This window comes from Anomaloglossus baeobatrachus, chromosome 8 (genome assembly GCF_048569485.1).
Source record: "Anomaloglossus baeobatrachus isolate aAnoBae1 chromosome 8, aAnoBae1.hap1, whole genome shotgun sequence".
Taxonomy (NCBI): Eukaryota; Metazoa; Chordata; class Amphibia; order Anura; family Aromobatidae; genus Anomaloglossus; species Anomaloglossus baeobatrachus.
Genome location: NC_134360.1, coordinates 235,559,903 through 235,587,033, shown reverse-complemented (window position 1 = coordinate 235,587,033; position 27,131 = coordinate 235,559,903). Strand labels below are relative to the sequence as shown.

Here is a 27,131-nt window from a genome sequence, read left to right as displayed (position 1 = left end):
TAGATAGATAGATAGATAGATAGATAGATAGATAGAGGGATAGATAGATAGATAGATAGATAGATAGAGGGATAGATAGATAGATAGATAGAGGGATAGATAGATAGATAGATAGATAGAGGGATAGATAGATAGAGGGATAGATAGAGGTATAGATAGATAGAGGGATAGATAGATAGAGGGATAGATAGAGGGATAGATAGATGATAGATAGATAGATAGATAGAGGGAGACATAGATAGAGGGATAGATAGATAGAGGGATAGATAGATAGATAGAAGGATAGATAGATAGAGAGATAGATAGAGGGAGACATAGATAGAGGGATAGATAGATAGATAGATAGATAGAGGGATAGATAGATAGATAGATAGATAGAGGGATAGATAGATAGATAGAGGGATAGATAGATAGATAGATAGATAGATAGATAGATAGATAGAGGGATAGATAGATAGAGGGATAGATAGATAGAGGGATAGATAGAGGGATAGATAGAGGTATAGATAGATAGAGGGATAGATAGAGGGATAGATAGATAGATAGATAGATAGATAGAGGGAGAGATAGAGGGATAGATAGATAGAGGGAGAGATAGAGGGATAGATAGATAGAGGGATAGATAGATAGATAGAGGGATAGATAGATAGAGGGATAGATAGATAGAGATAGATAGATAGATAGGTAGAGGGATAGATAGATAAATAGAGGGATAGATAGATAGATAGATAGATAGAGGGATAGATAGAGGGATAGATAGAGGGATAGATAGATAGATAGAGGGATAGATAGATAGATAGAGGGATAGATAGATAGATAGATAGATAGAGGGATAGATAGATAGATAGATAGATAGAGGGATAGATAGATAGAGAGATAGATAGATAGATAGATAGATAGATAGATAGATAGATGTGTGCATAGTTTGGCTCTACTAGTCTTGGGTTTAGTGCAGAACACTAATCTCTGGTAATTGCACCCACAGAACTACACGTCCCAGAATGCCAGGACATCAGTTCTGTAGAGGTCTGGTGTAGTTGGGCCACCCGCAGAAAGTAAAGAATTATCTATCTATCTCTCTATCTCTCTATCTATCCCTCTATCTATCTATCCATCTATCCCTCTATCTATCTATCTATCTATCTATCTATCTATCCCTCTATCTATCTATCTATCTATCTATCTATCCCTCTATCTATCTATCTATCTATCTCTCTATCTATCTATCTATCTATCTATCTATCCCTCTATCTATCTATCCCTCTATCCCTCTATCTATCTATCTATCTATCTATCCCTCTATCTATCCCTCTATCTATCTATCTATCTATCTATCCCTCTATCTATCTATCTATCTATCTATCCCTCTATCTATCTATCTATCTATCTATCTATCTATCTATCTATCCCTCTATCTATCTATCTATCCCTCTATCTATCTATCTATCCATCTATCTATCTCTCCCTCTATCTATCTATATATCCCTTCAAAAATGTCAGCACTCCAGATGTGAGATCTGGTTTCTGTCAGCCGCACAATCTGTCTATGTATCATCAGAGTATCCTAAATTCTCTAACCTATCTTTAAGTCATATCTATCATCACAAAATATCCTGAATTATCTTTGCATCCATTCTATTTTATAATTCTGTTATCTACCACCATCTAATCTCTAATTATCTATTTGCCTATCGCAAAGTAGGGGGTTGAGGTACAGAGATTCAAAATTAAGATATGAGAATCCAATTCAATAGTTAAAATAAATCTGTCACCAGCTATTCTTCTATGTAATCAGTGTAATAATCTGTTTTCTCTGCAGCAGATCTAGTAGTTCTCTGAATGTGGAGCCCTGTATAACTCCGCCCACACCACTGATTGGCAGATTTCTGTGCACACTGCATAAGCAAAAAGCTGCCAATCAGTGGTGGGGTGTGGTTACACAGAGCAGCAGGAATACAGGGCACAAGACAACTATTGATAATTGTATTCCCATCTGCAGTGCAGCAGAGCTCAGGCTGCAGCTCCAACTCCTCCCTTCTGGCTCCAGCTACTGGCTCAGGCTGTGGCTCTAGCTCCCTCCCCTCCAGCTCACAACTCATGCTGCGGCTTCAGCTCCCAACCTTCCGGTTGCAGCACCCTCCCATCCAGGTTCCAGCTCAGGCTGCGGCTCCAGCTCCCACCTTCTTGGCTAGAGCTCCTTCCCGGCTCCAGCTCCCGGCTCAGGCATGGCTCCAGCTCCACTCTCCTGGCTTCAGCTCCCTCCCCTCCAGCTCCCGCCTCAAGCTGCTTCTCCAGCTCCCACCCTCCCGGCTCCAGCTCAGGCTGTGGCTCTAGCTCCCTCCCTTTCCAGCTCAGGCTGCGGCTCCAGCCTCAGGCTGCAGATCCAGCTTCCCCCCTCTTAGCTCCAGCTCTCAACTCAGACTGCTGCTCCAGCTCCCTCCGCTCCAGGCTCCCTCTCCTGGCAACAGCTCCCTCCCCTCCAGCTACCGGCTCAGGCTGTGGCTCTAGCTCCCTCCCCTCCCGGTTCCAGCTCCTGGTTCAGGCTGCAGCTCCAGTTCCCCCAACTCCAGCTCCCGACTCAGGCTGCAGGTCAAGCTGGCTCCCGTCCAGGCTCCAGCTCCCAGCTCAGGCTGCGACTCCAGCTCCCACCCTCCTGGCTCCAACTCCCTCCCAGCTCCGGCTCCCACCTTCCCAGCTCCCTCCCATCCATTCTCCAGCTCCCGACTGAGGCTGCTGTTTCAGCTCCCACCATCTTGGCTCCGGTTGTGGCTCTAGCTCCCTCTCCTAGCTCTGGATGCTGCTTCAGCTCCCTCCCCTTCTGGCTTCAGCTTCAAGCTCAGGCTACGGCTCTAGCTCCCTCCAGGCTAGAGCTCCCAGCTCAGGCTGCGGCTCTAGATCCCTCCCCTCCAGCCTCCCAGCTCAGGCTGCAGCTCTCATTCCCTCCCCTCCAGCTCAGGCTGTGGTTCTAGCTCCCTCCCCTCCAGCTCACAATTCAGGCTCCAGCTCCAAGCTCAGGCTGTGGCTCTAGCTCATTCTTCTCCAGGCTCAAGCTGTGGCTCTAGCAACCTCTCCTCCAGCTCCCAGCTCAGGCTGTGGCTCCAGTTCCCTCTCCTCCTGGCTCTAGCTCAGGCTATGGCTCTAGATCCCTTCCCTACAGCTTCTGGCTCAGGCTGCTGTCCTAGCTCCTTCCCTTCCAGCTCCCCCCTCTCGGCTCCAGCTCCCGGTTGTGGCTCTAGATCCCTTCCCTTCATCTCCCGACTCTGGCTCCAGCTCCTTCATCTCCTGGCTCAGGCTGTGGCTCTAGATCCCTTCCCTCCAAGCTCCAGCTCCTTCCTCTCCTGGCTCCAGCTCCCGGCTCAGATTGTGGCACTGGCTCCCTCCCTGCTCCCAGCTCCTTCCTCTCTCCAGCTCCAGCTCCGGCTCAAGCTTCCTCCTGGCCTGGCTCCATCTCCTTCCTCTCCCGGCTCCAGCTCCTTCTACCGGATCTGGCTGTGGTTCTACCTACCCTCCCTCCAGCTCAGGCTCTGGCTTTAGCACCCTTCCCTTCACCTCCCGGCTCTGACTCCAGCTCCTTCCTCTCCTGGCTCCAGCTCCCAGATCAGGCTGTGGCTCTAATTCCCTTCTCTCCAAGCTCTAGCTCCTTCTCCTGGCTCCAGCTCCCGGCTCAGACTGTGGCAATAGCTCCCTCCTGGCTGCAGCTCCTGGCTCAGGTCGCGGCTCCAGCTCCCTCCTGGCTCTAGCTCCTTCCACTCCTGGCTCCACCTCCCTCCATTCCTGGATCCAGCTCCCGGCTCAGGCTGTGGCCCTAGATCCCTTCCCCCAAGCTCAGGCTGTTGCTCTAGCGCCCTTCCCTTCAGCTCCCGGCTCTGGGTCCTTCATCTCCTGGCTCCAGCTCCCAGATCAGGCTGTGGCTCTACCTCCCTTCCCTCCAAGCTCCAGCTCCTTCCTCTCCTGGCTCCAGCTCTCGGCTCAGACTGTGGCTCTAGCTCCCTTCCCTCCAGCTCCCGGCTCAGACTGTGGCTCTAGCTCCTTTCCCTCCAGCTCCCGGCTCAGACTGTGGCTCTAGCTCCCTTTCCTCCAGCTCCCGACTCAGACTGTGGCTCTAGTTACCTTCCCTCCAACGCAGGCTGTGGCTCTAGCACCCTTCCCTCCAGCTCAGGCTGCGGCTCTAGATCCCTTCCCTCCAGCTCCTGGCTCAGACTGTGGCTCTAGTTCCCTTTCCTCCAGCTCAGGCTGTGGCTCTAGCTCTCTTCTCTCCAGCTCCTGGCTCAGACTGTGGCTCTAGCTCCCTTTCCTCCAGCTCAGGCTGCGGCTCTAGATCCCTTCCCTCCAGCTCCTGGATCAGACTGTGGCTCTAGCTCCCTTTCCTCCAGCTCATACTGTAGCTCTAGCTCCCTTTCCTCCAGCTCAGGCTGTGGCTCTAGCTCCCTTCTCTCCAGCTCCTGGCTCAGACTGTGGCTCTAGCTCCTTTCCCTCCAGCTCCTGGCTCAGACTGTGGCTCTAGCTTCCTTTCCTCCAGCTCAGGCTGCGGCTCTAGACCCCTTCCCTCCAGCTCCTGGCTCAGACTGTGGCTCTAGCTCCCTTTCCTCCAGCTCAGACTGTGGCTCTAGCTCCCTTTCCTCCAGCTCAGGCTGTGGCTCTAGCTCCCTTCTCTCCAGCTCCCGGCTCAGACTGTGGCTCTAGCTCCCTTTCCTCCAGCTCAGACTGTGACTCTAGCTCCCTTCTCTCCAGCTCCCGGCTCAGACTGTGGCTCTAGCTCCCTTTCTTCCAGCTCAGGCTGTGGCTCTACCTCCCTTCCCTCCAGCTCCCGGCTCAGACTGTGGCTCTAGCTCCTTTCCCTCCAGCTCCCAGCTCAGACTGTGGCTCTAGCTCCTTTCCCTCCAGCTCCCGGCTCAGACTGTGGCTCTAGCTCCCTTCCCTCCAGCTCTCGGCTAAGGCTGTGGCTCTAGCTCCCTTCCCTCCAGCTCCCGGCTCAGACTGTGGCTCTAGCTCCCTTTCCTCCAGCTCTCGGCTAAGGCTGTGGCTCTAGCTCCCTTCCCTCCAGCTCCCGGCTCAGACTGTGGCTCTAGCTCCCTTTCCTCCAGCTCTCGGCTAAGGCTGTGGCTCTAGCTCCCTTCCTTCCAGCTCAGACTGTGGCTCTAGCTCCCTTTCCTCCAGCTCAGGCTGTGGCTCTAGCTCCCTTCTATCCAGCTCCCGGCTCAGACTGTGGCTCTAGCTCCCTTTCCTCCAGCTCAGGCTGTGGCTCTACCTCCCTTCCCTCCAGCTCCCGGCTCAGACTGTGGCTCTAGCTCCTTTCCCTCCAGCTCCTGGCTCAGACTGTGGCTCTAGCTCCCTTCTCTCCAGCTCCTGGCTCGGACTGTGGCTCTAGCTCCCTTTCCTCCAGCTCAGACTGTGGCTTTAGCTCCCTTTCCTCCAGCTCAGACTGTGGCTCTAGCTCCCTTTCCTCCAGCTCAGACTGTGGCTCTAGCTCCCTTCTCTCCAGCTTCCGGCTCAGACTGTGGCTCTAGCTCCCTTCCCTCCAGCTCAGACTGTGGCTCTAGCTCCCTTTCCTCCAGCTCAGGCTGTGGCTCTAGCTCCCTTTCCTCCAGCTCAGACTGTGGCTCTAGCTCCCTTTCCTCCAGCTCAGGCTGTGGCTCTAGCTCCCTTTCCTCCAGCTCAGACTGTGGCTCTAGCTCCCTTCCCTCCAGCTCAGACTGTGGCTCTACCTCCCTTCCCTCCAGCTCCCGGCTCAGACTGTGGCTCTAGCTCCCTTCCCTCCAGCTCCCGGCTCAGACTGTGGCTCTAGCTCCCTTCCCTCCAGCTCCCGGCTCAGACTGTGGCTCTAGCTCCCTTCCCTCCAGCTCCCGGCTCAGACTGTGGCTCTAGCTCCCTTTCCTCCAGCTCAGGCTGTGGCTCTAGCTCCCTTCCCTCCAGCTCAGACTGTGGCTCTAGCTCCCTTTCCTCCAGCTCAGGCTGTGGCTCTAGCTCCCTTTCCTCCAGCTCAGACTGTGGCTCTAGCTCCCTTTCCTCCAGCTCAGGCTGTGGCTCTACCTCCCTTCCCTCCAGCTCCCGGCTCAGACTGTGGCTCTAGCTCCCTTCCCTCCAGCTTCCAGCTCAGGCTGTGGCTCTAGCTCCCTTCCCTCCAGCTCCCGGCTCAGACTGTGGCTCTACCTCCCTTCCCTCCAGCTCCCGGCTCAGACTGTGGCTCTAGCTCCCTTCCCTCCAGCTCCCGGCTCAGACTGTGGCTCTAGCTCCCTTCCCTCCAGCTCCCGGCTCAGACTGTGGCTCTAGCTCCCTTTCCTCCAGCTCAGACTGTGGCTCTAGCTCCCTTCCCTCCAGCTCAGGCTGTGGCTCTAGCTCCCTTCCCTCCAGCTCCCTTCCCTCCAGCTCCCGACTCTGGCTATGTCTCCTGCTCCCTCCCTCCCGGTTCCAGCTCCCGGCTCAGGCTGCTGCTCCAGCTCCCTCCTCCCCCCGCCGGGGCCTACACCGGGGGCTTTAGAACGTGGCCCCGGCCGGAGCTGCCATTCCCCTTCTCCTATTGGTCGAGCGAGGAAACTATGCAAATTGTAGCAATTGCGGAAATAAACACGGAGCTGGCGGAGAGATTGCAACTTGTGCAAAGTGTCCCAGATCCCGGGCACCGGCTGCTGGATCCCCACAGTGTGCCAGGGACGAAGCAGACAGCCATGGACTGAGCCATGCACAGCCCCCCCCAGCCACCAGCCCGCTGCTGCGCCCTCTTCTCGGGGGGCACCTGCACCCTTTACCCTAGAGCTTGCCAGTCATGAAGCTGTCCTGCTCCAGAGCCACTTAAAGTTCCCCCGTACTCTATGTACTCCTATGCATGACTATGGTACGTGGCTGCATTAAGTTTCTCTTTTGCATTGCGTTAGTTAATGTTGTTTGTGCTGTGTGTGTGCAGGTTGACAATTGGGGTCTGAGAAATTGAGGGCAGGGGCTGAGTATGCCTCTGGGGTGGGCTGGGGGGTCAGAAGTGAATGTACATTTTGCAGAATAATAGCAGCAATGTCTGAGCTGCTGCAGCCTCCTGCACCAGGAGAAGGGTGGGTTTCCTTTCCTTGTAGTGCTGAGAAATGCTGAGCTCTGCACATTTTATAACTGCTCTATCCCAGCCAGAGAGGAAAAAAAAGTAAAAAAAATAAATAAATAAGAGGGAACTGTACAATGTAGAATGTGAGCCTCCCCTCCCCCTGACACAAAGGAAGTGTCTAGACAGATCAGCACTGGCCAATCCTGCAGCAGGATATGATGATGGATGGGGGGGGTGGCCAATGGGCTGCAGACTCTGTGGTCGGAGGGTGTTTCCAGGCCATTTCTGGGTCCCCTAGAATGAGGAGGGGGCTTCAGAGGGCTCTTGTGCTCTGCATGGGGCACAGACTTTAACTGAAGTTTGGTGTTAATGTGGAAAACTGAGGATGTGGATCTGTGGGTTGTATGAAGCCTGTGCCACATTGTATCTGTGCATTAACCCCTTACTTCCTACAGCACAGAGTCCTAGAAATGAAGCATTCTTTCTTTGTTCACCCAGGCACAGATAGTCTTTCTAAGTACACTACTGATTTTTTTGTGCACCCACCATCTGGGCACATACCCTCTAAACCCCACCAGCTACACCCAATATATAATTGGAGAACATATAAGTAGTCAGGCCTGTAAGCAGAGACCCCCCCCCCATTAATTGCCAAAGTTAAGGGGCTGAGTCATTTTGAGGTTGATGCTCCTTTTGGGAATATATTGGCACCACTGCTACACTGCTATTGAAGTGAAGAGGACTATATATATAATATAATATTTTTTAATTTATATAGCTCTATTAATTCCATAGTGCTTTACATACATTGGCAACACTGTCCCCATTGGGGCTCACAATCTAAATTCCCTATCAGTATGTTTTTGGAGTGTGGGAGGAAACCCACGCAAACACGGGGAGAACATACAAACTCCTTGCAGATGTTGTGCTTAGTGGGACTGGAACCCAGGACCCCAGGGCTGCAAGACTGCAGTGCTAACCACTGAGCCACCGTGTCGCACATATTGCACTTGTATATATGTATATACCTCGCAGTGGGTATATAGACGTATTCCAGTGTATCCCTCCTTTGTACGCTGTGTATACATTTCCAATCGATACATTATTATCCATATTCTGCCAGTCGCCCTCTGTGGTCTCATCCATCATGGTTGTCTTAGCTGGTGCAGTGTAAATGGGATACTTCTTCCACAGGACTGAGGCAAGTGTCAGAGCTCCATACATTAGTGAGTTATAGCTCCATAGAGGGGGGCAGCCAGTCCCCTCCTTCTCCTGTAATTAGGAGCCAGACTGTGATCTTCACATTCTTTCACTTACAGCTATAAATCAGCCATTAATCATTGCATGGCCTGAAATCCATATAAGAGGGTTACATGGCACTGGGGACTCGAAACTTTCAAAAGTTGTCACATAATCACAACATGGCTACCTAATTGATCGCTTGTTGGTGCAATGACAAGTTTTTTAGAATTTTATAAAGTATCGATGCAGACCACCTCAATATATATATAATATTTATAAATAAATAAATAAATCTTTATTTTTATATAGCGCTAACATATTCCGCAGCGCTTTACATACATCAGGAACACTGTCCCCATTGGGGCTCACAATCTAAATTCCATATCTGTATGTCTTTGGAGTGTGGGAGGAACCCGGAGGAAACCCATGCAAACACGGGGAGAACATACAAACTCCTTGCAGATGATGTCCTTGGTGGGATTTGAACCCAGGACTCCAGCGCTGCAAGACTGCAGTGCTAACCACTGAGCCACCACAAGCCTGCAGTGCTAACCACTGAGCCACCACAAGCCTGCAGTGCTAACCACTGAGCCACCGTGCCGCCCATTGAGCCACTGTGCCGCCCATTGAGCCACCGTGCCGCCCATTGAGCCACCGTGCCGCCCATTGAGCCACCGTGCCGCCCATTGAGCCACCGTGCCGCCCATTTATATACTAATAATATTTATTCACTCATATAGCACTATTAATTCCACAGCGCTTTGCATACATTGGCATAAAATACAAATAATTACTAAAGTTCTACTTTTTAGATTGCGAATAAGTCAAGGTGGATTGTAGGGCAAAACAGTGGCTCAGTGGTTAGCACTGCAGTCTTGCAGCTCTGGGGTCCTGGGTTCAATTCCCACCAAGGACACTATCTGCAAGGAGTTTGTATGTTCTCCCCGTGTTTGCGTGGGTTTCCTCCGGGTACTCTGGTTTCCTTCCACACTCCAAAGACATACAGATAGGGACTATAGATTGTGAGCCCTAATGGGGACAGTATTGCCAATGTATGTAAAGCGCTATGGAATTAATAGTGCTATATAAATGAATAAATTATTATTATTACTTAAAGGAATTGCACATATGAGCGTGAAATATAGTGTCATACGTAATGGATAATTTGAGGTGCACCAAGGACACCCCTCATATGCTAAGCCCCAGCCTCAGACTTGTGTGTATATTTACCACATAGTAAATGCGCTCCTTTAGTGCGTGTTTATATATGTTTCCCATATAGCGGATTGTAAATGCATTCTTGGGCATGATGCCAAGAGAAGCCCGGGAAGGAGTCATTTCCAGCGGGCATTCAAGGCTAAAGCCTCCCTGTAACTCTTGACAGACTCACCTCCATGATCCAACTTTAACAGCTCAATAAAAGGCCATTTTTACTTGTATCCTTTGCTTCCAATTGATTCTTTGCTCCTTGTCTTACCCCATTTCCTTCTCAGGCCATGGCTGCTGCCTAGCTCCCTTGGCACTGGCTCAGGACTTTGATCACCCCCCCTCCAGGAGACCTGTCCTCTCTTTCTTTCTTTCTTGCAATTGTTTTTTCTTCCTTCCACTTTCCCTTGTTTTTATGTTTTTGTTTGTGTCCTGAGAAGTGTGAAGGAAGCAGAGAGCGGAGGCTGGAGTGTCAGCCTAGAGGGCGCAGGGAGACCTCTCAGCCGCACAAAGGGCGCCAAAGCCTCCCTCACATAATATGGAAACCACAAGGGTCTGAAGGGAATAAGAGCCAATGCTGCTGCGGGGAGAGGGAGAGAGACATTTACTGTACAGAGAGACAAAGCCCAGGCCCCTCCACGTCCCCCTCACCCCTCCCAGATCCCTGTGTAATATTCTGCTGCTCCTCACAGCAAGTTTAACCTCAAACTTTAATATGGAGCACGTTACTGCAGCGAATGCGTACTGAAGAAATGGAAGATTGGAGAGGAGGAGCAGTTGTGTGTACGGCGCAATTATATACACATATTTATATATGTAATCCCGTGCACGATCGGCAAGCAGTCACTTACTGAATGTGTTATCATTGTCGCTAGAATCCAAATAGTCTATTTTATGTTTTATAACTGTCACATATGTATAAACAATAATAATACACGGATACAGTCACACATGCATATACCACATTTCCCCGAAAATAAGACAGGGTCTTCTATTACCTTTTGCTCCAAAAGACGGGTTAGGGCCTATTTTCAGGGAATGTCTTTTTTTTTCTCTTCCATAAACAACAATCAACATTTATTCAAATAGTCATGACCAAAGCCCAACCAAAGCCTTGGCTCTTCTGTCAGTGACCCATTCTCCGATTTGAGTCTTCCCGCTCAGAAATCAGTGTGGCTGGCCTGATCTACACTTGCACTTCTCAGCATTTCCCTTGTAACCTGTTGACTGAGGGTATCGTATTTTGCTTGACATTTTCATGCTATTCGGATACCCAACATTTTCTCTTTGCAGAAACCAATATGATTTTTGCCTTGAGATTCCTCCACGATTCCTTATTTGTATTCGCCAGATTAACGCTTTTTGCATTCATGTTGTTTGGGGAGTCAAAATACTAGCCCGGTATATTTCTGTTTCATCTGTTTACATACGGTACTGTAATGTAGTATGTGGTGGATAGACTCTTCACAAACAAAAACAGACACCGCCAAAAGAATGGCACTCAAAAGACCCCACAAGACCCAAAACAATAAGGGTTGGCAAGTGCTGGGCTTTCACACACAGATCGGTTAGTCCTGCTGGCGTCACTCCTGTCACAGTCACGTTACGTGCAGTCAGGCCCCTTGGCGTTCCAGCTGCCCTCTTCCGCGTTGCACTGCAGCCAAGTGTTGCGCTTGGCTCCCCCTGTTGAATGGAAGCGGCCACAACGCTCTAATACAATGGATTTGGGAGTGGAGCGATCCTAGCGACACTACACGATCTGCGTGCGAGACCCTGGTACCTGCCAACCCTTGTTTTGGGTCTTGTGGGGTCTTTTGAGTGCGATTATTTTGGGGGTGTCTGCTTTCCTTGGTGAAGGGTCTATCGGCCCTGCTGCATTCTAGTGCCAATTGATTCCACTTTTTTACATGTATTGTTGCCTGGACACTATTTCAATAGACTTTTTTTATGAACTGTAACTAGGGCTTATTTTTGGAGTAGGGCTTATATTTTGAGCATGCTCAAAAAATCTTGAAAAATTATGCTAGGACTTATTTTCAGCGGATGTCTTATTTTTGGGGATATATATATATATATATATATATATATATATATATACACACATATATATATATATATATATATATATATATATATATATGTGCACATAAATGGGGGCATATGTATAGTTGTGCACCTATGCAGCCATTTATATATGTAGAAAACATTACCTTTTATATGAAAAGCATGAGATGTGTGAAATATCAAGATAGAGTTTGATGATCCTCATTTTCTCAAATATATTATATAAATGTGTACATATATAGACAGAGGTAGGCACATGGCTACACACACTGATATAGATTATACACACACACACAAACACATATATGGAAAAAAGTAGCATTGCAGCGTTACGTGGAAAAATTACTTTCCCTATTCACCCATAGTATTGATGCAACATTTTAAAGATATAATACTGATCTTTTCCAGACTGTAACATATATATATATATATATATATATATATATATATATACACACACGATATTACGGTATATATATATATATATATATATATATATATATATATATATATATATATAATATGACACACACACACACACTTCAAAGGCATACAGTTAGGGAATTTAGATTGTGGGCCCTATTGGGGACACTGATGACAATGTCAGTACGGTACAGCGCTGTGTAACTAGTGCTATGTAAGTATGTAAGCGAATAACAAATAAATATATATATATATATATTTATATATAGCATACAGAATATGTATACTTACACTTGTGCCTAGCCGGAGGTGCACAGCACATTGATCTCGTTTTGGCGCTTGCTGCTTCCAAGTGTTTAATAGTTGGGCAGAGCGAGTTCTCGGTGTTTATAAGACTTCATGTATACTTTAGACAGTAATTTGTGTGATAACTTTTCTCTGTGGCTTGGACAAAAGTCAGAATGAGAGCCAAAATCTAGTATCTAGGAAACATGGAAAGCCTGTGGGGGTGTTAGCCAAAAGCAAAAATAATTCTGTGGCCTTCCAGCACCTCGCCTGGATTTCCTGAAAATACTAATAGTTAAACAGATGGGGTTTAATGAGTAGAAAAAAAAAGATTGGAGGCCAGAAAAAAAAATCTCTACAAATTTAAGAGGCCTGAGATATACAGGAGTTGACCCTATTGGGGTTGCCAAAAGTGTATACTGGAGTTTTTGTGTTGTGCACTTTCGGGTTGTGCTGCTTCGTAATGTAGAGCGTTCATACTTTTTTTTTAAGATTTACATTTTGTTACACTTTACATTGCTCCATATTGGAAATTATTGAATTATCATACTTATGGCTTCTTAAGGAGAAAAAGAGGTGGGACTGTTGTGTTATTAGAACTACAGGTGTCAGCGTGCCGTGGTATACCAGGCTATGCCTATGCTGCCAAGACTATGCTGTGCTGCCAGTATCATAAAATCATTAACAAATTGCCCATGACTAAGTCTTGTTACCATCTATTTGGTCATCCAACGTTTTTGTCTTACCAACCTTCTACAGAAAACGCTGGTGGAAACTGATCCCATAGTTACCCTTCGAGGTGCCAGATCCGAAACTGCTGCATGTTGTGGTTTTCCAACTGGTTCCATGTTTTGTTATTGTTTTTAAGTAGAACCTATAATAATAATAATAAGCTTTATTTCTATAGCGCCAACATATTCAGCAGCGCTTTACAATTAAGAGGAGAAATGTACAGACAATAGAACCTGTTAAAAAAGCCATATGACAAGTGACCCACTTTTAATATTAGTTGTATTGAGGTACAAGAAAACTAATCCAGATACAACAGACACATGGAAAGTTATTATAATAACCTAGACCTTATTAATAGTTTTGTGACCCCCCCAGGAAATCCATACTTGTGAGTGCCAGCACTTTAGCCAATAGTACAATGTACCACTTCACATGTTAAACATTAAAAGTGCTGCAGTTGTAGAACCACAAGTGCCAGCATGCTGTGCCACCTACAGCTGAGTCATACTGGTTTTGCTGCAGCTGCAGAAGTCACGTGCCTCTATATTGGAATAAAAATGTAATATATACTAATAATTCTCATCCTAAGTTAATTTATTAGGCCATTTGCCATATACTCAAGACTGTTCTCTCTTGGTGATAGTAGTTGTTAAGTTGGAGAACTACAAGTGCCAGCATGCCAACCCAGAGCTGTAATAACGTATATATAGAAACTGTATTAGATAAAAATAAAACAAGTAAAAACTATATAATATGTAAAAAAAACCCCACATATACAGGTCCTGCAGGCTGCTGACATGTGGCTGTCACTTCTGCTGGTGGAGAACTACAAGTACCAGCGTGTTTAGCGCACATGGGGGAGGATGTTATTGTACAGTGATACTAATATTTACTAATAAAAGTATCAAGCAGCGCAGTGTTAGTAAATAAACAGTCCCAGGACCGGCCGCTGCGGTCATTGCGCCGCAGAGCACTTAGCACCATAGCACTGCTCTTCTCTTTGCGCCGCAGAGCACCTTGCACCCTCGGATTGCTCTGCAGAGCACTTTGCACCCTCGGATTGCTCTGCAGAGCACTTTGCACCCTCGGATTGCTCTGCATTTTGTGCTGCAGAGCACTTTGCACCTCCAGATTGTTCTCCTTTTTGCTCCACGGAGCACTTTGCACCATCATACTGCTCTTCTCTTTGCGCCGCAGAGCACCTTGCACCCTCGGATTGCTCTGCTTTTTGCTCTGCAGAGAACTTTGATCTCCTAGATTGCTCTGCTTTTTGCGCTGCAGAGCACTTTGCACCCCCGGATTGCTCTGTTTCTTGCTCCGTAGAGCACTTTGCACCCCCGGATTGCTCTGTTCTTTGCGCCGCAGAGCACTTTCACCCCCGGATTGCTCTGCTCTTTGCGCTGCAGCTCCTCTCGCCTCTTCCCATGCAATATGTGAGATTGTCTCTGGTCTGGAGAAGCCCCCAGAGCCGGTGCCATTGTGAAAATCTCATTTCATAAGGAGCCCGGAGGGAGGGGACCGGTGCAGGTCCCGGAAAGAGGGAGAGAGTTCTGCATACTTCTACATTTAACCCGTGCGCTCCCTCCTTTCCCTGCAGCGCCCCTGGCACCGCGCGGGTTAACACCTCCCCCAGCAGCACCATGTCTGGGCACTGCCACCCCCAGGTCTGATATAGACTATTTCATGTATTGATCAGCCCTTTTGCATGATTAGACTGTGCTGTGATCAGAGAAGAAGAGGGGGGGCAGTAGTGGGTGGGGGTTGGGTGCCTGAGAGCTGCAGTATCCGGAAAGTTATTCCTGCTTTGCAGCCAGCTCCCAGCCTAGGACTGGACCAGGGCACAGCAGCTCTGCACAAGCAGCCGGGCTCCACCGAATGCCAGGGGGGCATCCCCGGGGGGCGCTGTGTGCTCAGGCTTGGGGTGGGGGGTGAAAGTTCAGCTCATGGAGCGGATCAGCTGCAGTTTGCAGAGTTGGAAATGTGAAAGCGAGAAGCAGCAAGAAGCCTGATCCTTCCCTCCTGTCCCCGGCCAGTGTTCTCCTGCACTCGCAGCAGCATGTACTCCCCGCTCTGCCTCACCCAGGTAAGTTACTTCTGCACCAGCCTGGCACATGGCTCATGGCGCCTTTGCTATTAATGTACTTTCATCAGGACTTGTGCAAAAAAAAAAAAATAAAGCAGAGATCTGCCCTGATCTGTCTACACGTGTCTGAAGGGGAGAGAGATGCCAAGCACTGGCAGCCCTGCAGTATATGCCAGGGCATGTGGGCACCGCTCTGGGGTTATTGTTATACTTCTACACACCTCCAGTGGGTGCACTCACTAATGATCCCCACACAATGACATTGGCACTGGGGAAGTGTCACTGGCTGGAGGGATGAAGTTGTGTAGTGCTGCTGCCATTGGCTTGTCATGAGTGTGTGCTGGCCAGACAGTGCAGGAATCCTGGGGACAGTTATTGGCTTTGTGTCACTTTGTGCATGGCAGATAGTTGCTGAGGATGGTCCCTGGTGTCTGGGTGTTGCTGTCCACTTTGCCCAGGCTCTGGATTGCAGTATAATGGGCAGCATGTGTCATGTTGCTTGCAGGGCACAGTGTATGTGAGGGGGGATTGCTTTGCAGCTTGGTGTTTGCTTTCTTTCTCTTCTGTACTGGGAGCAGAGCAGGATGTGGATGAGAGTTGGATACAATGTTGCTGCTTGTGTCTTTTTGTAGTGTGGTATAGTTGGCTGTAGCCTCTTGGCTAGGTGTGTGTTGGAGTAGCATTGCAGTGGGTATGTGCGCTGGCTAGCTGTGTTGGTGTGCTGGTTATTGGGATTTCATTGTGTGTGGGGGTAGTTGCAGATGTGCCATGGGTTTTGTAGTTTGTGTGTTGGGTATGGGGTTAACTGGTAAATTGTGTGTGCTGTGTAGCTGTGCACAGCTTCTGGGTAGTTGTGTGTAGTCACTTTCCAGTTGTGTTGGTTAGTAGTGTGCATTCACTTTACAGTTATGTTGGGTTGTACAGTAGTGCTGGTTAGTTTGGTGTAGTCACTGGTCAGTTGTGTTGGGCTATACTGTAGTGCTGTGTAGTTGTGCACAGCTGCTGGTTAGTTTGGTGTAGTCACTGGTCAGTTGTGTTGGGCTATACTGTAGTGCTGTGTAGTTGTGCACAGCTGCTGGTCAGTTGTGTAATCACTGGCCAGTTGTGTTGGGCTATACCATAGTCACTGGCCAGTTGTGTTGGGCTATACCGTAGTCACTGGCCAGTTGTGTTGGGCTGTACCGTAGTCACTGGCCAGTTGTGTTGGGCTGTACCGTAGTCACTGGCCAGTTGTGTTGGGCTGTACCGTAGTCACTGGCCAGTTGTGTTGGGCTGTACCGTAGTCACTGGCCAGTTGTGTTGGGCTGTACCGTAGTCACTGGCCAGTTGTGTTGGGCTGTACCGTAGTCACTGGCCAGTTGTGTTGGGCTGTACCGTAGTCACTGGCCAGTTGTGTTGGGCTGTACCGTAGTCACTGGCCAGTTGTGTTGGGCTGTACCGTAGTCACTGGCCAGTTGTGTTGGGCTGTACCGTAGTCACTGGCCAGTTGTGTTGGGCTGTACCGTAGTCACTGGCCAGTTGTGTCGTCATTGGCTAGTTGTGTTGGGTTTTACAGTAGTGTTGGTTAGTTGTGTGGCCAGTTGTGTTGGGTTGTACAGTCGTGCTGTGTAGTTGTGCATATTTGCATAGTGAGCTGTTTAGTTGGGCTAGTTAGCTGTAGTTTAGTGTGTAAATATGTTGGTGGATTTCCTTGCAGAGTGAGTGTGTGTCAGTGTGTGTGTGGGGGCCGGTCCTGGCTGTGCTGTCTCTGTTCTCTGGGCAGTTCAGATCTGTCTCTCTCCCCCTCTGGTCGCTGACTATCATACAAGGGGGATGAATTCTACGTGCAACTTTTTTTACCAAGCAGATATCACCCTATGCGGCTCAAGATCTGTGGTAGTATCTACTCTCCTTCAGGCGGGTGCAGTGGGGCAATGTTGGGGGGGGTCATGGCACTTGGGTTGGCAATGGGCACAGGAGGTGAGGTAGATGGAGCCTCCACTTTCTTTCCTGGATCTAGATCCTTGCCACCGGTCACTCCTGGTTGGCCGGCTACAAGTGTTTGGGTACAGTGGATTCATGTCTGTTTTTTCAATATTTTCATTTATTTTTATTTCTTGTCTGTATTTCATATTTAGCTCCGAAGCATTAGGAAAAGAAATCCCATGTCTGGAGTTCTTATAGCCTTTGGGTTAGGGGTGTGGGAGAAATTATATAACGTAACCTGTAATTATAAAATAGCACTTTGGAAATTATTGGCAGACTTACGCAGAGCATATAGCACATGTTACTGTATAGAGGCACGCAGACGAGCTGTGCTGAATATTATAGCATTTATGTCACGGTCTCTATATATGGACCATGAATAAAATCCATAGATGATGATAAAATCCTCTGGTAACAATTTTTGCTTTTTTTTTTTCCTAATTCTTTTTAAGCTAAAGTTGCAGCAAAAAGTATTTAGTGCAAAGCGTGATTTATGTGCTGGCTGCCTAGGCCTAACGATACTGTCCCCCCTTACATGCACATGTGAAATTACAGCACATGTCCGCAAGCAGGACTAGCAACGGGCCTTAGAAAAGTTCTATTGAAGCCAAAAAAAAAAAGTTATATTGATGGTCATGGTCGATATACCATCTTATCATCTTTTATAGAATAATAATGCTGTCATTTCTATTTTTTTTTAATTTTTTTTTTAATTTATTTTATATTTTTCACTTAATTTTATTATTTTTTTTTTATTTTCCATGGTGTCGTAATACCTGTCTTTTTGCGTAAAATTGTTGATGTCGTAATTGGGAGTGTGCTAATCCTTTATCGTCTTATGTCGCCTTAAACTTGACCTAAAATGAACTTTTTTTGTATTTTCATTGTTATTATAAGAACTTTTTCTGCCTTTTGTTGGTTTGTTTTCCTTGTTTTACTACTAAGTAGAATTTATTTCACATCTCACATATAATATATATGTGTATGTATATATATATATATATATATATATATATATATATATATATATATATATATATATATATATATATATATATATATATATGTATATATATTATTATATTTGCATTTAGGTGTTATGATACTTTTTTTCCATGATCTTTACAGCTGCAGAGCTTTTTTTGGCAATAGGTGGGTTAAACTGAGATTTGGATTCTGTATGTAGGTGAAGGGGGAGTCTGGAACTTGAACCTTTTCAGACCCTGAATGACTTGTAACACTATAGTTATAGGATCCTGTAATGTAAAAAAAAAAAAAATGCTTTAAATATTTCCTTAGGTGTCGCTTATCTCGGGTCGCCGGTGTGACGTGTCACATTGTATTGTCGTCTTGTTTGCTAAGCGACTTTTTTTTTAATACTAAACTGTTCTCGTAGTTTCCAGCACAAATATTCAGAGAGCTTTGGAAACACTCTGCAGTTACAGTATTCAGCAGAATGATATCGATAGGGTTTTTTTTGTCCGTGGAATGTAACTTTTTGAGACGGTTTTGGACCTAAAAAGAAAAGTTTTTTTTCTGACTGAGCAGAAAGTGAATTTTTAGTTGGGGTTTTAGTCCAGTGTGAATGGACGAGGTCAGCTCTGGCTGAGCCCGATTGTGTAACCTGCTTATCTAAAGCTTAGAAATTGTTGTGATTTTTTTTTTTTTCTTTTTTTTTTTTGCTGATTTTTTTTTTTTTTTTTTTTCTTTTCGGCAGCTTAAAACTCAGGTCAGAACAGTTGTCTAGTCAGAGCTGCTGAATTATTAATGCTTAGGTTACAAAGTTGAGTTCATTCTCTTCTTTTCTAAGCTCCTTCTAGAAGTAAATATTAAACGTTTCCTCTGCAAACTGTTCGTCCAGCTTTAGAAACAGACATTCTTCTATAAGTCAGAAGCCCTGCTTTATAGCATAGGTTGTACTTGAACTTGTAATAAAAAAAAACCTGAAAAAAATTTAAAAAAAGTTCACCGCAGCAGAAATAAATTGCAATTAATTAGAAAAAAAAACGGCCAAAAATTCCTAGTTATTTCGCCAAGCGTACAGCCGGTAATTACGTGTAGTTGAATTTTTCTGTTTTTCTCGAAGATGTAATTATTATATGTTTACATCTTTAGGTTCGGATAGGTAGGTGCTCAGAAAACCTTAAATATTTTCCACCTCTAGACATATTTTTAGCCGCTTAGAAAATATGAGTTACTGTCATAACCAGTTGGTTTCATAAAAAAATTATAAATAATCCACTGTGTGTGTGTGTGTGTCGCACCAAGTAGTAAAAAGTTAAGAGATAGTCGTAGTTTTGCATACTTTTTTCTTTTGCTAAGAAACAGCCATACCTGCAGATTTATAAACCTGACCCTTAAAAATAATTAAAAAAAATATATATATGTGTGTATGTATATGTATGTATAATATGCACACAAAATTCCAGATCAGAAAAATAGTCTATGTAATATTTATTTTTCTTTTAGAATATTTTCTTTTGAATTCTTGTTTTGTACTTTTAAGCTATTTTGGATAAACAGCATTTTATTCATTAGACCAAATGAAAATTATATAATATATTGTTTTATTTTTAATTCAACCCCCAACAGTTTTTCAAATTTAATTTCCCACGAAGTCTCGTATTCCTATACTGAAATGAATTGTATAATCTAAATCTTAAAAAAATAATAATAAAAACAAAATATTATTATATAAAAAGGTGTACTGTCCCTTTAAATAAGTGAGTTGTTTGGCCCTTGAAGGGTGCTGAGTGTTTTGGATTCGCTTTGATCGGCGCCGGGTTTCAATATCTGGAGATAACGTGTGATCTTGGGTCAGGTATAAATTAAATACGCGCTTAATTATGTAATACATAATTCAGAGCCAATTCTACAAGTACATGTGGAGCGAAGAATCGGCTCTTCCCAGCTCTCCGACCTCGTAAAAGAGTAGATGTATTTTTTACAATAATCATGAAACTTTTACGGCTGTATTGATTTGTGGCCTTTTCCAATGAGTTTAACCTTCCCGCAACTCAGACATAAAATGTTGATGTTTTTGTAATTTTTTTTTTCTTTGTAAGGTAGCAACAAGGTATAGAAAGTGAGATAATGTCCACAATTGGCACCATTACACTATTTATTATATATTATTATTTTATTTTTTTTTGGGGGGGGGTAGAATTTTAAGTTATTTTTCTTTTCTTTTCTGTTTTTTTTTTCTATTTTTATTTTTTCTATGGAAATTAAGGCCTATCACTTCTCTGTTCCCCAGGAGAAACTTCCTGCCATACGACTCGGGCTCCGTCCCTCGAACTTTACTATATAAATATTTGTCTGTAACTCAATGTTATGTCTCCGGCCAAAAATAAGTATTTGTTTCCCTCGTTTGGCTTTTCGAAATTATTTTTTTTCATTGGTATATTTTTCTTTGTGTTTTCCTCTTCTGCAGGATGAATTCCATCCCTTCATCGAAGCACTTCTGCCGCACGTGCGAGCCTTTGCCTACACGTGGTTCAACCTCCAAGCCCGAAAGCGAAAATATTTCAAAAAACACGAAAAACGCATGTCGAAAGAGGAGGAAAGAGCCGTGAAGGACGAGTTACTGAGCGAAAAACCAGAAGTGAAACAGAAATGGGCGTCCCGGCTCCTGGCGAAGCTGAGAAAAGATATTAGGCCGGAATATCGGGAGGATTTTGTACTCACTGTTACAGGGAAAAAGCCGGCATGTTGCGTTCTCTCCAACCCTGACCAGAAAGGAAAAATGAGAAGGATTGACTGCCTCCGACAAGCGGACAAGGTCTGGAGACTGGACCTGGTCATGGTGATTTTATTTAAAGGTATCCCACTCGAAAGTACTGATGGCGAACGTCTTGTAAAATCTCCGCAGTGTTCTAACCCCGGGCTGTGCGTACAGCCGCACCACATAGGAGTTTCGGTCAAGGAACTCGACTTATACTTGGCATACTTTGTGCACTCAGCAGGTAAGCTCACTTTTTCGACTTTCTTCCAGTTTTTGCAACTTTTTGGAAACTTTTTTTTAAGGGAATCTTATGCCCCGTGAATAGCAATGGTATAAAAAGTGCACCCGGTTTTGAGGTTCGGTCTCTAAGCCTAAACCCTGTGTCAAAATGTGCTCTGGATAGTGATGGATTCTTGGCACCAGTCGTGGCCTTGCCTAGGTGATGGTAAAACAGTGGCACCTAGGATTCTGTTTCCAACCCTCGGGATGCTGCTACAATAAACAGACCTGATACATGGGCAATTATGTAATGAGGTGTTTGAATATTTAATTATGAAAATTAAGCTCACCTTGAATTCTTGGCATGATTGCGATCTGATCTATAGGTGCGGGGAGGCTGAAATGCACTTAGTAATGGATGTAAAAGCTTGCGAGAGTCAAAACGTAAGGGCACAGACACATAGTAGATGATGTATGATAGGTTTTCAATAACGCGGATGATGGACGTTACTGCCATTTACTATCAGAAATCCCTGTGGGTCTCGACTCTTTGGTTTAAAGCCCTATTAAACGGCTGTCTGATTAACAGTCTATACATCACATTGCTTTTATATACCCCATGGTGCTGTCCTGCTTGTCACAAAATGTATCCAGGCCCGTATGTCACATTCTTTCCAGAGTTGATTTTTTTTTTTTTAAAGTGGTATTATCTGTCGTCTAACATGTCTGATGTTCAGAAGACTTTAGACTTTGTCTCTGTATGTTTAATGTTGCGGATATTTTGGGATAACTTCTCCGGTTGGAACAGTAATGGTATGGAGGCATTGATACGTAGGCCTCGGTCTTTTATTCACGTGAGCTGCCAGTGACTTTATCTGTATTTCTACGGCACTTGAACAGTTAAGTGTCTGAGCTTCAAGAATGCCAAGTACTAAAAGTACCCTTCACCTGCCAGGGCCCGTACCACTTAACTGCGTGTGTGCCAGTAGGGGCTGGTTGTGTAAGTCTTCGTGGTAGATAAAAGTTATATTGTGTGTAAACTCCTGTCTCATGAGTTCTTATATCAATATATAGTTATATGTCTTGGCATTGATTGCTTTGATATATTTTTATTTGCTGATCATAAAATGTTACTTGTTGTTTTAAGAAGTTTAGAACATGAGAAAACTGGGGAAACCATGTCCACCCGTGTAATACTATGTAGCTACATATATGTCTATTGATCTATTAGCACACCTATCAATCTCATATAAATGCACTTACACAAATAATTTATATATATATATATATATATATATATATATATATATATATATATATAATGTGTATATATTTTTCACAATTTTATAGTTTCATTATATATGTACAATTGCACAAATCTGCTAAATAAAATATTCTGATCCTCTTCACAAGTCTGTACTTTCTCCAGTTTACCAACAGCTTTGTTCGCATATACTCTCGTGCCCATCGCGGTCCCACTTTTCTCCACTTTTTTTTTTTTAATTTCCTAAAGTTCTGCAAAATGCCTTAATACCATAAAGAAACCTTTTTGTTTTTCCCTCCCTGATCTTGACCTACCTATATTAGCATTGAGCTATACAATATTTTACAGATATAGCGTAATAGGAGATCTAAATTGACGCTATTCTAAAAAAAAAATATATAATTCTTTCAGTATTTTTCTTACTATAAAGTGATAGATTACGTTACACAAATCTCTGCAGTGCATGAGAAAGGCCATAAATATACTGTAAAAATGCCTGGGTACGAAATATTATTTTTTCAAATCTTCGCAGATACAGAGTTTTCAGACTTCTAAGTGTCTATAGGAATTTGTGTGGAGGAACAAATAACACTCAGAACTTTGTAAATATGTGAAAGTTTTTGCAAATATGTTTGAAATTTGTTTTGTTTTTAAGTTTTCAGAAATTATAAGAGAAAAAAAAATAAAAAGTACAGGAAATGTATGACTCTTTCCAGGAAGGGGCGATCTGTATCAAGATGAGGAGTTAAAGCAGGCACGTGGCAAAGTCACTTTTTAGTTGTTAAGGTCGTAACCTTTGCCACAAGGCAGTTGACCTTTTAGATAAAATTTAACCTTTGATCATTCGTAAGCAGTCAACCGCAAAAAAAGTTTGGAGAGTTGCAGCTGGGGTGCAACGTTGGGCTTATGTGGGCAAAGTTGTGGGAAGAGAGAAAAAAAAACTTTCTTTTTGAAGTGGTTTAATTTTGTCTGAGGCCAGATTTGTTAAAGAGTTAGAACTTAGCAGTAGGCAGACAGTGGATGGATATATATTCTGGCAAGCGAACAATGACTTGACACCTGATACTCCAGGCCTTTCCCTTCTGTAAATGAGGTAGGCAGCTTGTATCAGGGCCATGTTCGGAGTTAGAGAGAGAAAAAAAGAAAGTTGCCCTGCAATTTTAAACCAGTGTATTCAAGTTACATAAATTAAAGAATAAAAATATGAATTGGAACTATTTACAAATCAATTTAATGTTTACAAACAAAATAAATACATTTAAAAAAACATAAAAAAATATATATTAAAAATTATATAAATGTGTGTGTGTGTGTGTGTGTGTGTGTGTGTGTGTGTGTGTGTGTGTGTATATATATATATATATATATATATATATATATATACACACAAAAATATATATATATATATAAATATGTGTGTGTGTGTATGTATGTATGTATGTATGTATATATATATATATATATATATATATATACATACATACATATTAGTATACATTTTAAGTAGAAAATAAAAAAATATTTTTTTTCTTTTATTTTTATGTATATACACAAATTTAAAAAGTGTGTCTATTATTATATTAAATTTAAAAAAATAAAGTTTCATATATATTTAAAATTTATTTAAATATATTATATATAAAAAAAGTGTGTGTGTGTGTATAATATATATATATATATATATATATATAATATATAATATATTGAAAAATAAATATCATTAATTATAAGTAAATATAATTAAATAAAGTAATACAAATATATATTTTTATTATTATATACACACATATATATATATATATATATATATATATATATATATATATATATATATATATATATATATATATATATATATATATATATATATATATATATTTTTAATTGTTTATATTTTTTTTTTATTTTCTCTTCACGTTAGCAAGAAAAAAAAATGAAAGTATCTGCATAATTAAATAGAAACTGCAAAAAAATTCAAATTTCCTTTTCCTTTTGTTTCAACTTGGAAAGCCGTATTGGTCATTTTTGCAAGTGGGTCATTGAATATCAGTTGAAAAATTGCAGAAAGCCCCATCGTAAGGTTTCAGCACCAGTAAATCTCCCATGTATCTAGTTGAATTATAGAAAGCGACATTTGTGTTTTTCAAGCTGCAAAATATCCCCTTTGTCCTAAATACAAATTAAGCCAAATGAAGACCAGACTGGGCAGGTTGTGCCGAAATTTTAGTTCAGTTTTGGCAGCGTTTCTGCAATTTCATCATAAAATGGTATTGAAAGCCCCCAAAGTGCGGATTGACCAGATGGTCCTGCTGGCACATCGGGATGAACCACTTGCCATAGCTAAAGATCAGGTGTGGAGCTGGGGATTTTCTATTTTTTATTTTGAATGAATAAAATGTCCTAATGTGATGGACGATAATGTGTTTCTATGAAAAGAAAAAAAGTACCAAAAATCTATAAAAAAATGTAACAAAAAACAATAGTGGGTTGCTAAAAAATCTTCTAGGACTTCATATATTTCCCCGAACTCTTGTTGAAAATGTTGTTTTTTCTTTTGTAATATTTTGTTATTTTCATTGCAAACAACCCAGCCAAAAAAGGATAAATGATAAATAATCCTAATTTTTATAGCGAGCGCGTGTCCAATAGAAACCAATTTGTTTGCTTGCTCTTAATAGATTTAGTGCCACAGACACATCAATGGTCATTAATGATGTTGATGGTTGGATAATTTTTGTCACTTCTGTCTTATAAAATAGTTATAAGGAAAAGGTTGAAAGCAAATAATGACCTCCGTCAAAGATTTGTATTGGATGGTCTGGTCCTGGTAAAAAAAAATTGCAATGCTTAGTCCACATTGGTGTTCACCAAACTGGACATTTTCTTAAATCTATAGAGTCCATTTTTTTTTCATAATATTTTTTAAGACTATGGTTGTCCTGTGTGTTAGGAAGCTTTGAACATATTTTTAGCGAGAATTCCTCTTCCTTTTTTCCTTAGTCTACGAACATTCCAAATTTGTCCCCCGGCCTCCGACAGAAGACAAATACCCCACCAGTCCTCAAGCACCAAAGCCTAGAATAGTTTATTGGTCTTGTTTTTTTAGTATTTTTAGTTTGAAGGTCAATCTTGTTTTTGGAATATTAAGAGCCATTTGGCAGTAGATATCGGAAATTGTTGGGCGATCAGGTGGACCCAACACCACGTTATTCCTATGAAATGCAGTAGACTGCTTCTTTAGGCAATGGTCGGTTGGGGTTTAGAGAAGATAAATCCCTCATTAATGTTTCTTAAATATTTGGGCAAACAGAAGTCTCCTCTGCTGGTGGCTCAAGACTTGGACATGACTGGGGGGGTCGTCTTGGCCTGGGATTACTGAAGACGTAATTTGCATTGGCTATAGGAAAATTTTGGGGGTTCAGGCTCCTTTTTATAGAGGATTTATACATTTTGGAGAGGTGTCCTTTTTGTATTTCAAAATATAATCTTAGGGAATTATGCAACCACTACAGGGAACTTATTTGGTTAGAACATCTCTTTATGATCCTTGTAAAAGGCCTCAAAGGAGAAGTAATCAGCACAAAGCTGACCATAGACTTATTGGTAATGTGGTGGATACCACAAGAATGAGCGAAAGTGCCTTTAGTGGTGACAAAACGTCTTTTCTACACAATAGAAACTTTATTTTTGGAAATTACTTGTGTAAAGATGTATGTTCTTATAATAATGGTATTTAATAGTCTTGTTTCATTGGTCAGGTCCACAACCTCACCATTTGGGGTGCAGTTTTTTTCTGTTATTTAAAAGCATGCGTTTGCCTTCTATAGCTTCTATGTTGCACTCCTTTTGGCTAGCTGCAGAATGAGTTAACTGAGAATCCATCAGTGAGCTTGTGCTAATAAGAGCACTAGCACAGCTTACTGATGGATTCTCAGTTAACTCATTCTGTAGCTAGCCACAAATAAAAAAACAAGAAAAAAAAAACAGGAGACTTTGTAATGTTTGTATCTGTCTTTTTCTGAGCTCCTCTCAGCTGATTTATGGCAACAGACCACGTTAAAGTTGAATATTTTTGGGAAGGAAAAAGCCTGTAAAACCCAAACGGTGCAAGGTTTTTAATAAAACACAATTACAGAATAATTTTTCGCTCCAAATACATGTATTTAAGTTAAAAAAAACAAACAAACAAAATGGATGTGTTACTAATTAAATAAATAGATTGGGGTACAGATCACTTTGAGTCAAGGGATGTCATCGATATAACGGTCCCATCATGTGCCATAAGTGGTGACAACTCGTCATAATTTTTAATTTATTGTTGAACGTCATGTACATGTAATATAAGGACCTCAGACCTTTCAGGGTTCAGCAAATTACAGAAGAATTCCTTGTTCCTGTCCCACTAATGGCAAGATGTTTCAGGCAGGCGCAGGGTAAACCGCACTGTCTGTTGTGGTCAGGGAAGGACACTTCATTTAACTCCAGTAGTTGGGCTACTTAAAAGTTCCCAGACTGGAATATGTGTCCCATTTATTTGGCTGCACAGATTCTAATCAGTTACAAATGTGCTTTAAAGCTGCAGATTTACCAGATACTAAGTAACCGGCACATTGTTTGCAGGGGCCTAAAGTTACCCAACCCGGCGGATGTAACCTTGTAGAACCTTGCTCAGTCACGCTGCTGCGTAAGTGTCTGTAGTTATGGGATTTTCAGTGTCAAATTATCTAATAGATGGATATGTGGATAATTCCTGCCTTCCGACAATCTCTTAATGACTGTTTGGAGAGTGAGGGCTCAGAATGTTTTTGTATTTTTAATTTTTGAATGAGTGATTGTTAGGACGCACGTCCGTGTAATAACTGGTCACTATAAATAAGTTATGGGAACATTACTG

The 27,131-nt window shown here is 43.3% G+C and overlaps 1 protein-coding gene across 17 annotated transcripts in view; it reads left to right on the top strand.

Annotated features, from left to right (window-relative positions):
• The first annotated feature begins 6,560 nt into the window (after nucleotides 1–6,560).
• NFIA (nuclear factor I A) overlaps nucleotides 6,561–27,131 on the top strand; it is a 413,057-nt gene continuing 392,486 nt past the window's right edge. For 6 of the 17 annotated variants that reach the window (XM_075320398.1, XM_075320397.1, XM_075320396.1 and 3 more), the window contains exons 1-2: nucleotides 14,909–15,065; nucleotides 20,464–20,995. In XM_075320398.1, the coding sequence (XP_075176513.1) occupies nucleotides 15,039–15,065; nucleotides 20,464–20,995 (559 nt within the window). In that variant the 5' untranslated portion in view covers nucleotides 14,909–15,038. Of the gene's footprint in view, nucleotides 6,833–14,908; nucleotides 15,066–15,431; nucleotides 17,111–20,463; nucleotides 20,996–27,131 lie in introns of those variants that run through there. The other 11 variants (XM_075320395.1, XM_075320394.1, XM_075320387.1 and 8 more) reach the window with 7 other exon arrangements.